The sequence below is a fragment of the Erinaceus europaeus genome, chromosome 23 (assembly GCF_950295315.1).
Source record: "Erinaceus europaeus chromosome 23, mEriEur2.1, whole genome shotgun sequence".
Lineage (NCBI taxonomy): Eukaryota > Metazoa > Chordata > Mammalia > Eulipotyphla > Erinaceidae > Erinaceus > Erinaceus europaeus.
The window spans coordinates 7,536,356-7,552,162 of NC_080184.1; the positions used below are offsets into that span (position 1 = coordinate 7,536,356).

The following is a 15,807-nucleotide window of genomic DNA, read 5'->3' on the forward strand; positions in this document are numbered from 1 at the left end:
TGAGTTGCCATCCTTCCAGAGCAGAAAAATCACTGGACTAGGAGCTGACCCAAAACACAGAACCCTCTTTGGCTAAAGCCTGTCCAACATGACGAATGACAGATAAAACACTGCTATTGCCACTTCTGGACTACAGACTGGAGTTGAGTGTTCACATAACAAAACCAAGATCTGGTTGACTTCAAGATCTGAGATTCTGGGAGTTGGGGGGTAGCACAGCGGGTTAAGTGCAGGTGGCGCAAAGCAGAAGGATCCCGTAAGGATCTCGGTTGAGTCACTTCACTGGCAGTGAAGCTGGTCTGCAGGTGTCTTTCTCTCCCCCTCTCTGTCTTCTCTCTCCATTTCTCTCGGTTCTATCCAACAATGACAACAGTAATAACTACAACAATAAAACAACAAGGATAACAAAAAAAGGAATAAATAAATAAATGTAAAATTAAAAAAAAAGAAACACTAGCAAATCATTAAAAAAAGAGATCTGACATTCCTGGGAGGCTGGTGGTAGCGTAGCGGGTTAAGTGCACGTGGCGCAAAACGCAAGGACCATCGTAAGGATCCCAGTTCGAACCCCTGGTTCCTCACCTGCAAGGGAGTCGCTTCACAGCCTGTCGTATGCTTTACATTGGCTTGTTCTAGCCCTCCCCCCCGCCAAGAGAATTGGATCAGGCCAGTTAATTTCGCGGGCCTGCTTGGCCCCGCCCAAAGGAACCCCGGGAGAGGGTTCCTGAGTTCGAGAGTGACAGAGTTCCTGAGTTCCTGAGTTCAAGAGTTTCAGAGTTACAGAGTAAGAGAGAGTTCCACAGTGGAAGAGTTTCAGAGGGTTCCCCAGTACGAGAGTTCCAGAGTTCCAGAGTAAGAGAGGGTTCCTGAGTTCCAGAGTGCCAGAGTTGGAGGGTTCCTGAGTTCCTAAGTTCGAGAGTAAGAGAGAGAGTGCTTGCGCCGCCGCAAAGAGACAGCAGAGTTCTGTTTGGTGATTAGTTTGTCTTAGTTTATGAATCGTTGTTCCTGAATAAAGAAATACAGCTTCCCTGCCCAGCCGTTGTCTCCGTGTCTCTGTTACCCGCCCGTGAAGCCAGCCCGGCCGGCCAGAGCCTTCCGAAATTTTAACAACAGCCGGTGAAGCAGGTCTGCAGGTGTCTGTCCTTCTCTGCCCCTCTCTGTCTTCCCCTCCTCCTCTTCATCTCTCTCCTATCCAACAATGACATCAATAATAACAAAAACAATAATAACTACAACAATAAAATATCAAGGACAATAAAAGGGAAAATAAATAGATAAATATTAAAAATTATTTTTAAAAATGGTGAAGCAGGTCTGCAGGTGTCTTTCTCTCCCCCTCTCTGTCTTCCCCTCCACTCTCCATTTCTCTCTGTCCTATCTGACAATGACGACAACAGCAATAACTACAACTATAAAAAAACAAAGGCAACCAAAGGGATAATGGATAAATAAATATTAAAAAAAATTTTTTTAATCTGAGATTCCTCTTTCTCTCAAGCTCAGCTCTTTGATTCCTTGTCCTCAAGTATTCTGTGCCCCTCAGCCCTCCTGAAGCCCCACTCAAGAGCATGGGGTGGGGGGCGGCTGAGCACATTCTTGCTGAGGGTGGTGCAATGAGCAGACTCGCCTCCTAGCCTATGATGGGCCTGCCCACAGTCAACATTCACAAGTGCTGTACATAAATGTCAGGTGACAGAGAGGCCACGGAGGTGATGGCATCAGGCAATGCATCCCCAAACACTTGAGTGAAGGGTGCAAGCCACTCTCACGCATGCCCCAACTAAGGCAGAAAAGATGAAAAAGAAGCAAGTAGTTATGCAGCTGGCCAGCTATCTTCTCTTCCTCTCTTCCACATAAAGGGGACTATTTATTTATTTATTTATTTATGTCCCCCAGGGTTATTGCCAGGGCTCGGTGCCTGCACCACGAATCCACTGCTCTTGGAGACCATTTTTCCCCCTTTTGTTGCCCTTGCTGTTCCATCATTGTTGTGGTTCTTATTATTAATGTTGTTGCTGATGTCGTTGGATAGGACAGAGGGAAATCATGAGAGGAGGGGAAGACAGAGGGGGAGAGAAAGACACCTGCAGACCTGCTTCACCGCCTATGAGGCGCCTCCCCATATTTATTTATTTTCCCTTTTGTTGCCCTTGTTGCTTTATTGTTGTTGTAGTTACTATTGTTGTTGTTACTGATGTCACTGTTGTTAGATAGGACAGAGAGCAATGGAGAGAAATGGAGATTCTCATGCCTGAGGCTCCAAAGCCCCAGGTTCAATGCCCTACACTACCATAAACCAGAGCCAAGTTCTGCTAAAATAAAATAATAAATAAAATAGACAGATTCTGCTTCCTGATTAATTGTCTCGGTGTCCTGTCCTTTGTCTGAAAACACCACAATATAATAATGAACACACACACACACACACACACACACACTTCTGCATTTTTGCAGTGCATAGCTTCCTGCTAAACACCATTTTTCCATTCCAGGGTTATTGCTGTGGCTTGGCACTGGCACAATTCATTGCACCTGGTAGCCATTTTCTCCGTTTTACCCCCATTTTTTTTTATTCAATAGGACAGAGAGTAATTGAGAGGAGAGGGGAAAACAGAGAGGCAGAGAGAAAGAGAGATACCAACAGACCTGCTTCACTGCTCATAAAATGGCCCTGCTGTAGGTGGGGAGGAGGCGTTTGAACTTGGATCCTTGCAGGAGTCTTTGCATACAGGACCATGTGCACTTACTGAACTGGGTGCACGCCACACACACACACACACACACACACACACACACACTAAACACTTAGTCTTTGACCCTACTGGACGACTTTGTAAAAAGGGATCTCTTTCTTATTCTTGTCACACAGATGGGGAAACTGAAGCCCAGAGAAGGTAGGTGAGCCACCCTGCTTGGCAAAGCAGAGGTGAAATGGGAACTGTGGCCTCCTGATCCAACACTTTACAACTCTGGACTTTCCAGAGGATGCTTTGTTCAAGAAATTTCTTTTCTGAGCCTCAGTTTTACTAGTCTCTGAATTAGGTGAAACAGGGGTTGGGACATGGCTCCCTCAGTAGACAGCACATCTTAGTGAAGATTCTGGGGTTTGAGCCAAGCAGTGCATAGAAGCACCATGGACAGTACCCTGAGGGCTCCATGGAGGGTGGACAGCAGCATATTAAAAAAAAAGTGGAAAATAAAAGAGAAAAAATTGGGGATTGCGGAGAGAGTACAACAATAACACATAGGAGTTTCATTCAAGAAGAACCAGGATGGTCCAGGAGGTGGCACAGTGGATAAAGTATTGAATTCTCAACCATGAAGTACTGAGTTCAATCCCCAGCAGCACATGTACCATAGTGATATCTAATTCTTTCTCTCTCCTATCTTTATCATAAATAAACACTTTATGAATTTATTTATTTATTGCTTTCCAGGCCCTTGTTGTTTATCATTGTTATTATTATTGTTGTCATTGCTATTATTGCTGTTGGACAGGACAGAGAGAAATGGAGAGAGGAGGGGAAGACAGAGAGGGAGAGAGAAAGACAGACACCTGCAGACCTGCTTCACCATTTGTGAAGCAACGCTCCTGCAGGTGGGGAGCCCGGGACACGAATCTGGGTCCTTACACGGATCCTTGCTGCTTTGCACCATGTGTGCTTAATCCGATGCGCAACCGCACGACCCTTCAAATAAATAAATAAATTAGTTGTTAAAAAAATTATTATTGGATAGAGAGATAGTGAAATTGTGAGGGGAGGAGTAGAGAGGAAAAAGACAGTAAGACACTTGCAGCCGTGCTTCACCACTTATGAAGCTTTCCCTCTACAGGTGGAGACCAGGGGCTTGAACCTGGGTCCTCTTGCACAGTAATGTGTGTGCCTAACCAGGTGCGCCACCACCTGGCCCCAAATAAATAAATTCCTTTAAAAAATAACCAGGTTCAATTGCTGGGGCTGAGTGATGCTCTAGAGAAAGCCAGAGGGAGTGAGAGAACGAGAGAGAGAAGCAAACGGAGGAGGTCAATAGTGAGGTCCCACCCAAACTGCGGCAGTTCTCACAGACTGTTGTTACTCTCAGGGTAAGGAGGGGACCATCTCTGACTTCCTTTACCTGAGAGGCTTGGGTCTCGTCACCCAATCTGGTCTACTACGCATACACTGAACTTCTCTGTTCCAGACTCTTGGAAACAGAGCTGGCAGTCAGCTGAGGTCAAGAACAAACACCTCATCACAGACCCCTGCAAGCGTCAACCCGGCTTTGACCTGGCACGTTATGACTGGGCCCTCCTCAATCGCTATCGAACAGGCCATGGCCGGTGCGCCGCTATGTTCCATCGCTGGGGAGCCAGAGACGACCCGAACTGCCCCTGCGGCTCCAGACAGACTATGACCCACATAGTCAACGACTGCCACCTCTCCAGATTCAAAGGAGGTCTCGAAACTTGACATCAGGCTCCACCTGACGCTGTTGACTGGCTACGGAAGAAGGGCAAACACTAGAAGAAGAAGAGGCTTGGGTTTGAAAATGTCATGCCTCACACCCACTCTGACCATCCCTGTTCAAAGCAGCTACCATACCCACCTTCTGCCTTGCCCATTGAGTGCTGAGGTCTCCTGACCTAGCTTGCTGCAATTTTAACCCAGGCTACACTTAGTTGACTCATGGGTTCATTAAACTTCTCATGGGTTTGTCTGCTGTTTTTTTTTTCTTATATGAGGTCTTTTAAAAACATATTTATTTATTCCCTTTTGCTGCCCTTGTTTTATGGTTGTAGTTTTATTGATGTTGTTGTTGTTGGATAGGACAAAGAGAAATGGAGAGAGGCAGGGAAGACAGAGGCGGGAGACAAAGACAGACACCTGCAGAACTGCTTCACTGCTTGTGAAGCGACTCCCCTGCAGGTGGGGAGCCGGGGGCTCAAACCGGGATCCTTATGCCTGTTCTTGCTTTGCGCCACCTGTGCTAAACCCGCTGTGCTACTGCCTGACTCCCCCTTATAAGAGATCTTAGCTCTTGGGGTTCCAAGAACCTTCCCAGAGATATAGTCCCCAGCATCTGGCTAGACAAGAGCTTCAGTTTTTGAAGTGATGAATGAACCAGTGAAACTTGCACAAAGCTTAGCATGGTGCCCACCACATACCAAGGACTTAATCATTGCTAGAGGCAACTGTGCTTAGCACTCAAAACACTCACATCTGAGTCTGGCTGCATAGAATTGTTGAGGAAGAAAACGCACCACCCATAAAAAGGAGTGGTTACAGGTGGGGCTTTGGGGTTTTAAAGACTTAACCTTTGGGGGGCTCATTCTTTCTGGGACTACTATGAGAGCAAAATTTAAGTCAACCTCATACTTTCTCTCTCTCTCTCTCTTCCCCCTCTCCCATGCCCAAACATGTTTTGTTTTCAATAGTTTAACTTACCTGAATAATCATGCTTTCTTCTCAATTCATTGTAGAGATTACTCATGATGGACCCTTAAGATGGGGGGGGCATAGATGCCCTCACCCCCTTCCCCCATACCAAAGTGACCATTGGGTCATTTACTCTCTAAGCCTTAGAGAGAACACAGGGGCCAAAATTGGGGATCCCTGCCCCCAAGCATGATTATATTCCTGGGAACAGAATTGGGAGGAACACCTGCTGGGAGCAGTGAGGCTGGGGCACAGTGAAGTAGCTCTAAGGCTGTTAATTTACTGTTATTATCCTTATATAGAAACTGAGTCACAGAAAGAAAGAGACTTCAGTATGGAAGCGTCCTTCAAATGGTGGGGGCTGTACTGGAACTTGGGAGCAGAGCATTATCAAATTGAGCTATTTCACTGGTTCACCGAGCCTATTCTTATGCTTTATTTTTTTAATTTATTTTTTATTTAAGAAAGGATAAATTAACAAAACCATAGAGTAGGAGGGGTACAACTCCACACAATTCCCATCACCCAGTCTCCATATCCCACCCCCTCCCCTGATAGCTTTCCCATTCTCTAGCCCTCTGGGAGCATGGACCCAGGGTGGTTGTGGGTTGCAGAGGGTGGAAGGTCTGGCTTCTCTAATTGCTTCCCTGCTGAACATGGGCGTTGACTGGTCGGTCTATACTCCCAGTCTGCCTCTCTCTTTCCCTAGTAGGGTGGGTCTCTGGGGAAGCAGAGCTCCAGGACACATTGGTGGGGTCTTCAGTCCAGGGAAGCCTGGCCAGCATCCTGATGGCATCTGGAACCTGGTGGCTGAAAAGAGAGTTAACATACAAAGCCAAACAAATTGTTGAGCAATCATGGAGACTTCACGTGTGGAATGACAACCCTTCAGCTTCATTACTCCGGTGAGACCTTTCCTTTCATAGTATTTACTTATTTTTATGAAGCGACCCACCAGCAGGTGAGGAGCCCGGAGGTTGAACCGAGATCCTTGCGTGGGTCCTTGCACTACGAGGGCTTAGCTTAAGCCGGTGCGCCACCACCTGGCTTATTTACTTATTTTTAACCACAATGTTATGGGGATGTGTGGGACCGAACTCAGAACCTCAGAACCTCAGTCATGATAATCTTTGTTGCGGGCCGGGCGGTAGTGCAGTGGGTTAAGCGCACATGGCTCAAAGCACAGAGACTGATTCAAGGATCCTGGTTCAAGCCCCTGGCTCCCCACCTGCAGGGAGTCATCTCACAAGCTGTGAAGCACGTCTGCAGGTGTCTGTCTTTCTCTTCCCCTCCTCTCTCAATTTGTCTCCATCCTATCCAACAACAGCAACAGCAGCAACAATAACAGTGGAAAAAAGATGGCCTCTAGGAGCAGTGGATTTGTAGTGCGGGCACCCTAGAGGCAAAAAGAAGAAAGAAAGAAAGAAAGAAAGAAAGAAAGAAAGAAAGAAAGAAAGAAAGAAAGAAAGAAAGAAAGAAAGAAAGAGAAAATCTTTGTCATAATCATTATGCTATCTCTCTCAGAGCTCAGAGCACAGAGGTGCTAAGAGGGAGCAGGCCAAGGACAGTGGCCCCTGCCTCTTACTATTCAGTCAACCACAGCTGATTAATGGGCCACCTTCCAGCTCCCAGGGCCAAGCTGCATTCCTGGCTGCAGGAGGCTTCACCTTCCTGGCGGAAGTGGAGCCTGCTCAACCTTCCTGCAAGGGCTGTAGGGTGGGAGCAAATCTATTGGTGTTAATGTCAAGATCAAGAGGAAATGAAGGAAGTCCAGGGGCATCAACACCAGGGTGCACCACAGGTCCAAGGGCCAGATCCTGATGCCCAACATGGACTGTGGCAACAGCAGAAAAACTAAGCGCCTACTGTGCATGTGCAACAAGCCCTACTGCACTGAGGTCACTCCCAATGTCTCCTCAAGAACGGCAAAGCCATTGTGAAGCAGACAGCCCCACTGGCCAACAGAGTCACCTACCCCGACCCCAGGCTGCTCAACTAAGAGAATGAGTAGCTGTTGATGTGCACCCTGTAACCTGAGTTGATAAAACCACAAAAAAAAGCAAAATAAATCATCTGAATGGTCTTTGGCAGAAAAAGGCTTCCCCACCCGAGTTAAAAAGAAAGAGGCAAAAAAAAAAAAAAAAAGAGGCACAGTAACACAGAGCTTCTCTGACTGGCACAGGAAACAGGTGAGTTTGTATAAACAATCTCATATGCTTGGCAGTTATGTGCTATGTTGGTCTCATAGGGCCACCATAACAAATAACACTAGTTCAGGGCTGGGGAGATAGCGTAATGGTTATGCAAAAGACTTTCAAGCCTCCAAAGTCCCAGGTTCAGTCCCCAGCACCACCATAAGCCAGAGCGGAGCAGTGCTCTGGTAGCTCTCTCTGTGTATCTTTTTCTCTGTATCCCTTTTTCACTAAAAAAAAAAAAAAAAAAAACACCACTATTTGTCTTAAACACATGGACACACATACACACACACACACGTTTTCTCACAGTTTAAAGAATTTGGTTTATGGTAGTGCAGGAGATTGAACCTGAGATATGAAAACCTTAGGCATGAGAATCTGCCTTCAGAACCTTTACACTAGCTCTCCCACCCTGTTATTTTGGGAAAAAAATTATATATATATATATTTGTTGCCTCGTTTGTTTCTGAAGAGTATTAAAGCCTGTTCATGTTGTGGACTATTTCTTTTTTACAATATTTTTATTTATTATTACATAGGACAGAGAGATATTGAGGGGGGAGGGGGAAATAGGGAAAGGGACAGAGACCTGCAGGGCCGCTTCACTACTTCTGAAGCTTTCCACCTGCAGGTGGGTACTAGGGGCTCAAACATGAGTCCTTGCATATTGTAATGTGTGTCATTAACCAGATGTGCCACTGCCTGGCTGTAGATTATCCCTTTTTAAAATTATTTGTTTATTATGATATAGTGCTAGAGAGAAATTGGGGCAGGGGTAGATAGCATAATGGTTATGCAAAGGGACTCTCATGATTGAGGCTCCAAAGTCTCAGGTCAAATCCAACCATACCACCAAGAAAAAAAAGAGAGAAAAACTGAGAGTGAAGGGGGAGATAAATATAGAGACCCATAGGACTACATCACTGCTTTCTTAAAGAAAATTTATTTATTTAGCCTCCGGGGTTATTGCTTGGGCTTGGCGCCTGCACTACAAATCCACTGCTTCTGGAAGCTATTTTCCCCCTTATGTTTCCCTTCTGTTTATCGTTGTTGTTGTAGTTATTATTGTTCTTATTGTTGTCACTGTCGTTGGATAGGACAGAGAGAAATGGAGATGAGGAAGGGAAGACAGAGAGGACAGAAAGATAGACACCTGAAGACCTGCTTCACTGTCCCTGAAGCAACTTCCCTGCAGGTGGGGTAGCTGGGGGCTTGAACCAGATACTTGAGCTGGTCCTTGTGCTTTGCGGCATGTGCGCTTAACCTGCTGCATTACCACCCGCCCCACTACATCACTGCTTTTTAAGCTTTTATCCAGCAGTTGTGGACTAGATGCTTAAACCTGGGTCTTTGCACATCATAGCATGCATGCTCAACCGGCTACTCCACTACCTAGCACCTGTCTGCAAATTAGTTCTTCCAGATTTTGCTTTATTTATTCTGAGCATAATTACTGAGTCTATAGGGCTTGCTATTGTTGCATCACTTTGGTAGATTACTTCAAATATCCATCTGTGCCTCCTCTTTATCTCTATTAATTTCTCACTGAACATACATGTGACAACATGCATGGACTTAGGTTCAAGCCCCCCAATCCCAACCTGCAGTGAGAAAGATGTGAAAATAATGTAGTATTCCCAAACAGACATGACAGATCTAGACCTCAAATAGATCCCTCTCTCCATTGTTACTGTCATCTCCATCAGAAACAACATGATAGACCCCTTTGTGGGACCCCATAGGACCTTGCCCTCAATGTGAATCAACAACGGTAGAAAATGTTCCATAGTCGGAAGGGAGGCTGGACAACATACTCTGTGTTACACCTGAGGAAGATGGGTCCTGAAATTGGGGCAGTTTGGAATAGTCCTACTCATGACCTCAAAATGTGAGCTCAAGATATACTGGGATGCAGAGGTCACATAGGCTCCTAAGCTGAACAGGGGCCCCAGATCAGAACAAATCCATGGGGTTTACAGTCAACAATGTTTATACACCTTTCCCATCTCTCTTTCATCAAATTAAACAAAGGAAAAATATGGGAAAAAGAAAAAATATTTCCTATAGCAATGGTTTTATCATACAGGTACTAAATTCTGTAATACCTGATGACTATTTTTTGAATTTTAATTAAACATAGATATAAATTTATATTTTACTAGTTTTATTATAAATGTATGTTTAGATTTCCTTTCATATTTTTTCTAATTCATTCCTAATATATTTTAGCATCCAAAATTTACTGCATATCTGTGTTGAATTTTGAGAGACCAATGAACAGAACATCATCTAGAATGTCCCATGGGATTTAATTTAGTATTTTTAATACAGATATATCAGTCACCTATTTAATTTTAACACATTCAGTTTAATTTTCTTATTTGTATTTATCTAGCTACCCCAAAAATATTAGGTTGGGTTATCAATACTATGGAACAGAGGATTTTTTTTTTTCTCTCAAATCAGTGCAACGTTCTCAGCTCTGATTTATGATGGTGTAGGGGATTGAATCTGGGACATTGGAATCTCAGTAGAGATTATCTTAACATATCCCTTATGCTGTCTACCCATGGTCCTCCTCTTTTAATGAAGAAAACATTTAAGAAATATGCTGAGCATCATGATTGGCTTTGTTGTCTATATTTATTTCTCATTTGTGTTTCAATAATGACTGACATAATCATCAGATTGCAGCGATATAGTTTCCCATGAGGCACACTGCCACAGTTCTGTTCCTCCTCCACCCCCAAATCCATGCTTTCCCCCCGGATAACCACCACAGTGTTATAAACATATGTTGCCGTATGTTTTAAACTTTAATGAAGATATATAAGTGTAGCATTTTTAAACTTCAAATAGTACTCTCCATGAGCTTTCAGAATTCACAATGATAGATGACCATCACTGTCTGCAGTTTGTCATCTCCCAACTAGAAGTCCTGTACTAATGGCACTCTCTCTTCATGACTGTACCCCAGAGTCTGCTGAATATCTCTCTGTTCCTATGTCTGCTGTGATGCTACTTTTTTTTTTTTTTTTGGTGGAACAGAAAAAAATTGAGAGGGGAGGGACATGGAGGAAAGAGACTGCAGCTCCACTTCATCACTCATAGAGCTTCTCTCCTGCAGGTGGGCAGCTGGGGCTTAAACTCAAGTGTTTTCACATGACAGCATGTGCTCTTAAGTGAGTGCAGCAACTGCTCAGCCCCCAAACATTGCTACTTATAAAAATAAATAAGGACCGGTTCAAGGATCCCGGTTTGAACCCCCAGCTCCCCACATGCAGGGGAGTTGCTTCACAGGCGGTGAAGCAGGTCTGCAGGTGTCTTTCTCTCCCCCCTCAGTATTCACCTCCTCTGTCCATTTCCTCTGTCCTATCCAACAATAACAATAATAATAACTACAACAATTAAAAAACAAGGGCAACACAATACTTTTATTTAAAAAAAACTATCTTTACTTTGGAATATGAATGAATTTTTGCAAAAGTTTCCAAATATCTGTATGAAGCTGAATGTATAGTAGTATTCCTTATGAAACCTCCTCAACTAAGAAGAGCAGGTCCCCATAGTTTTGTAACATCCTATGGGTGTAAGCTCTTTCTTGCCTGGTCCAGATACTATCACTCTTCCTGAGACAATTCTTTTTTTTTCGTATTTATTTATTTTCCCTTTTGTTGCCCTTGTAGTTTATTATTGTAGTTATTATCGTTGTTGTTGATGTCATTATTGTTGGATAGGACAAAGAGAAATGGAGAGAGGAGGGGAAGACTGAGAGAAGGAAAAAAAGATAAGACACCTGTAGATCTGCTTCACAGCTTGTGAAGCGACTCCTCTGCATGTGGGGAGCTGAGGTCTGGAACCAGGATACTTAAGCTGGTCCTTGTGCTTTGTGCCACGTGTACTTAACCCACTATGCTACCACCTGACTCCCTCCTGAGACAATTCTAAGGCCACATCCTTTTACATTCATAGGGCTTCTCTCCACTGTGCGTTCTTTCATGTATCCGAAGAGAACTGGAAACACTGAATGTTTTCCTACATTGTTGACATTCATAGGGTTTCTCTCCACTGTGTTTTCTTTCATGTGTCCGTAGATGACTGGATAGACTGAATGTTTTACTACACTGTTTACATTCATAGGGCTTCTCTCCCGTGTGCATTCTTTCATGTTTCCGAAGAGCACTGTTATCACTAAATGTTTTCCTACAGTGTTTACATTCATAGGGTTTCTCTCCACTGTGTATTCTTTCATGTGTCCGAAGATGATTGGATTGATTGAATGTTTTCCTACAGAATTTACATTCATAGGGTTTCTCTCCACTGTGAGTTCTTTCATGTGTCCGAAGATTACTGGATTGACTGAATGTTTTACAACATTGTTTACATTCATAGGGTTTCTCTCCACTGTGAGTTCTTTCATGTAGCCGAAGATAACTGCATCGACTGAATGTTTTAGAACATTGTTTACACTCATAGGGTTTCTCTCCACTGTGCATTCTTTGATGTTTCCGAAGAGTACCGATTTCACTGAATGTTTTACTACACTGTTTACATTCATAGGGCTTCTCTCCACTGTGCGTTCTTTCATGTGTCTGAAGTTTACTGCGAAAACTGAATGTTTTCCTACACTGTTTACATTCATGTCTGTGAAGATCACCGGTTTGACTGAATGTTTTCCTACAATGTTTACGTTGATATGGTTTCTTTCCAATGGGAATTCTTTTCTGTTTTTTAAGCTGACTGGAATAAGTCAATTCTTTGTTGTATACTTCACATTCTTGAGGTTTCCCACCATTTTGACTTTGTTCTTTGGCCTCAGAGATTTCCACTATATTACTGAAAAGCAGTGAGAATTTACTTAATGATATTGTAATGAAAAAATGAAACTTTATTAAGAAAATTCAGGACATTATTATACATAAATGATGAAAAATCATAGACATTATCAATACATTTGACTAAAAATGTTTGTACTGACAAAATAATAATAATAAATTAAAATTATATAAAGGCTCTCAGTTAAAAAGAAAAACTCAATTAAAAGCTATTAAATACTAAATAGTATAATACATAAGTGAGTTAAACCACAACCAATAATATATTGATAGCAATATTGTATTTATTTATTTATTCCCTTTTGTTCTCCTTGTTGGTTTTATTGTTGGAGATATTTGTTGTTGTTGTTGTTGCATATGACAGAGATAAATGGAGAGAGAAGGGGAAGACAGAGAGGAGGGGGAGAGAAAGACAGACACTTGCAGACCTGCTTCAACACCTGTGAAGTGACGCCCTACAGGTGGGGAGCCGGGGGCTCAAACCAGGATACTCAGACCAATCCTTTCACTTTGCGCCATGTCAGCTCAACCCGTTGCACTACCACAAGACTTCCCCCTGCCTTATTTCTAAAAACTTCCATTTCTTTCTTATCTGTGTCAGAGAATTTGTCATCAGTGGAAAGAAATGATAATCCAGAACGCCATTTTCTTACATGTATGCCAGTGATTGAAATGAGAACCTCAGGCTTATACATTACATCCATCATTATTTGAGTCAATTACCAACTACTGCAGAAGCTATTCATGTCATCATTTTTTATGACATACTTTAAAAATTATCTATATATCAGTCATTATAAATTCTCTTTTAAAAAGATTGTATTATAGGGAGTTGGGCAGTAGTGCAATGGTTTAAGCATACATGGTGCAACGTGCAAAGACCAGTGTAAAGATCCGGGTTTGAGCCCCTGGCTCCCCACCTGCAGGGGAGTCATTTCACAGATGGTGAAGCAGGTCTGCAGGTGTCTATCTTTCTGTCCCCCTCTGTCTTCCCCATCTCTCTCCATTTATCTCTGTCTTATGCAACAACAAAGACATCAATAACAACAACAAGGGCAACAAAAGGGAATAATTAAATAAATATAAAAATGTTATTAAAAAAAAGATTGTATTATAGCAGTAGCCAAGCAATAGCTCAAATACTAAAGAGAACAAACTTAGGAACACATAAGGGTCCACGCATTTAGGGAAATCACAAAGATTAAAAAAAAAAATCACATGACTCCAAGGACTCCATAATACCCAACCAAAAAGAGGTGTGTACTCCTATGTTCATAGCAGCACAATTCATTTTTTTTAATTTTCCCTTTTGTTGCCCTTGTTGTTTTTCATTATTGTTGTAGTTATTGTTGTTGTTATTGATGTTCTTGTTGTTAGATAGGACAGAGAGAAATGGAGAGAGGTCGGGAAGATGGAGGGGGAGAGAAAGACACCAGCAGACCTGCTTCACTGCCTGCGAAGCGACTCCCCTGCAGGTGGTGAGCCGGCGGCTCGAACCGGGATCCTTAAGCCGGCCCTTGCGCTTTGCGCCACCTGTGCATAACCCACTGCGCCATCGCCCGACTCCCAGCAGCACAATTCATAATAGCTAAAACCTGGAAGCAACCCAGGTGCCTAACAACAGATGAGTGGCTGAGAAAGCTGTGGTATATATACACAATGGAGTACCATGCAGCTATCAAGAACAACGAAGCCACCTCCTCTGACCCATCTTGGACAGAGCTAGAAGGAATTATGTTAAGTGAGCTAAGTCAGAAAGATAAAGATGAGTATGGGATGATCACACTCATCAACAGAAGTTGAGTAAGAAGATCTGAAAGGGAAACTAAAACCAGGACCTGACCAAATTGTAAGTAGTGCACCAAAGTAAAAACCCTGTAGTGAGGGGTAGACATGCAGCTTCCTGGGCCAGTGGGGGGTGGGAGTGGGTGGGAAGGATGGGTCACAGTATTTTGGTGGTGGGAATGGTGTTTATGTACACTCCTAGTAAAATGTAGTCATATAAATCACTAGTTAATTAATATGAGGGGGGAAAATTAATTGTATGTCTCAAAGTTTTTTAAAACACAGACTGAGTCTTTTTAATACATAGGCTGTGTAATTGATATGCAGATTCTCTCAAAAGCCTAGACCAAGTAAATCAGAAGCAACCAATAGCACAGCTATATACAAGATACTGGGTACTGTACAGCAAACCCTAACAAAAGGACTTTTCAAAGTTAACCCAATTACCAAATAATGTGATGATAACATTAACTATCAATTGTCTTATTGAACCCTAAGACAGCAGGAACCTCACATCTCCACTAGAGAGCCTCTACTTCCCCCAGTCCTGGAACCCTTGGATAGAGCCCACTTTCCCGTATGCCTCTCCCAATCCATATCAAATAATATCGCATCTGCCGATCACAACCTAATCAACACAACGATTGCCACCTCAACATGCTTCACTTCAGACTATGTCCAGAGACTTCACGTGTAGAATGACAACCCTTCAGCTTCATTACTCGGGTGAGACCTTTCCTTTCATACTATACTCTAATTCCATCTCAGGTGGTTCACTTTCTAACAAAGTCCCAAAACCTAGATATACACCAGTTTCTATGAGAGAGAGCATATGTTCACACGTATCCATAAACTACTGCAAAATATATACCTGAAAGCAGAGTACACTAGAGTTTGCAGTGAGTATCCCCTAACACTTCCTCTCCACTATTCCAAGCTTTGGGTCCATGATTGTTCAACAATTTGTTTGGCTTTGTATGTTAACTTTCTTTTCAGCCACCAAGTTCCAGATGCCATCAGGATGCCGGCCAGGCTCCCTGGACTGAAGACCCCACCAATGTGTCCTGGAGCTCCGCTTCCCCAGAGACCCACCCTACTAAGGAAAGAGAGAGGCAGACTGGGAGTATGGACTGACCAGTCAACGCCCATGTTCAGTGGGGAAGCAATTACAGAAGCCAGACCTTCCACCTTCTACAACCCACAATGACCCTGGGTCCATGCTCCCAGAGAGATAGAGAATGGGAAAGCTATCAGGGGAGGGGGTGGGATATGGAGATTGGGTGGTGGGAATTGTGAGAAGTTGTACCCCTCCTACCCTATGGTTTTGTTAATTTTTCCTTTCTTAAATAAATAAATAAATAAATCACGGAGAAGTTCATAGTAGCTTTCTGGGTAGGACAGTATAATTATGAATGAGATACAAACCTTTTACTTCCTTGGTAGTTGTACTGCTCTTTGATGGAATGATCCTCTTGTAACTGTCCTAAAAATACAAAAGATATTAGAGAGGATACAAATATATTGAATTTTGTATCCCTCATGAGTCACAATCACAATCAGGCCCCTTTCACTTTA

The 15,807-nt window shown here is 43.2% G+C and overlaps 2 protein-coding genes across 2 annotated transcripts in view; one reads left to right on the top strand and one right to left on the bottom strand.

The window, feature by feature from the left end:
- Nucleotides 1-15,807, top strand: part of LOC132535670 (zinc finger protein 14-like) — a 357,812-nt gene that overhangs the window by 225,047 nt on the left and 116,958 nt on the right. The window lies entirely within an intron of this gene.
- LOC107523437 (zinc finger protein 14) overlaps nt 1-15,807 on the bottom strand; it is a 55,004-nt gene that overhangs the window by 9,165 nt on the left and 30,032 nt on the right. The window contains exon 5 of the mRNA XM_060182441.1: nt 15,658-15,715. Coding sequence (XP_060038424.1) covers nt 15,658-15,715 — 58 coding nt within the window. The remainder of the gene's footprint in view (nt 1-15,657; nt 15,716-15,807) is intronic.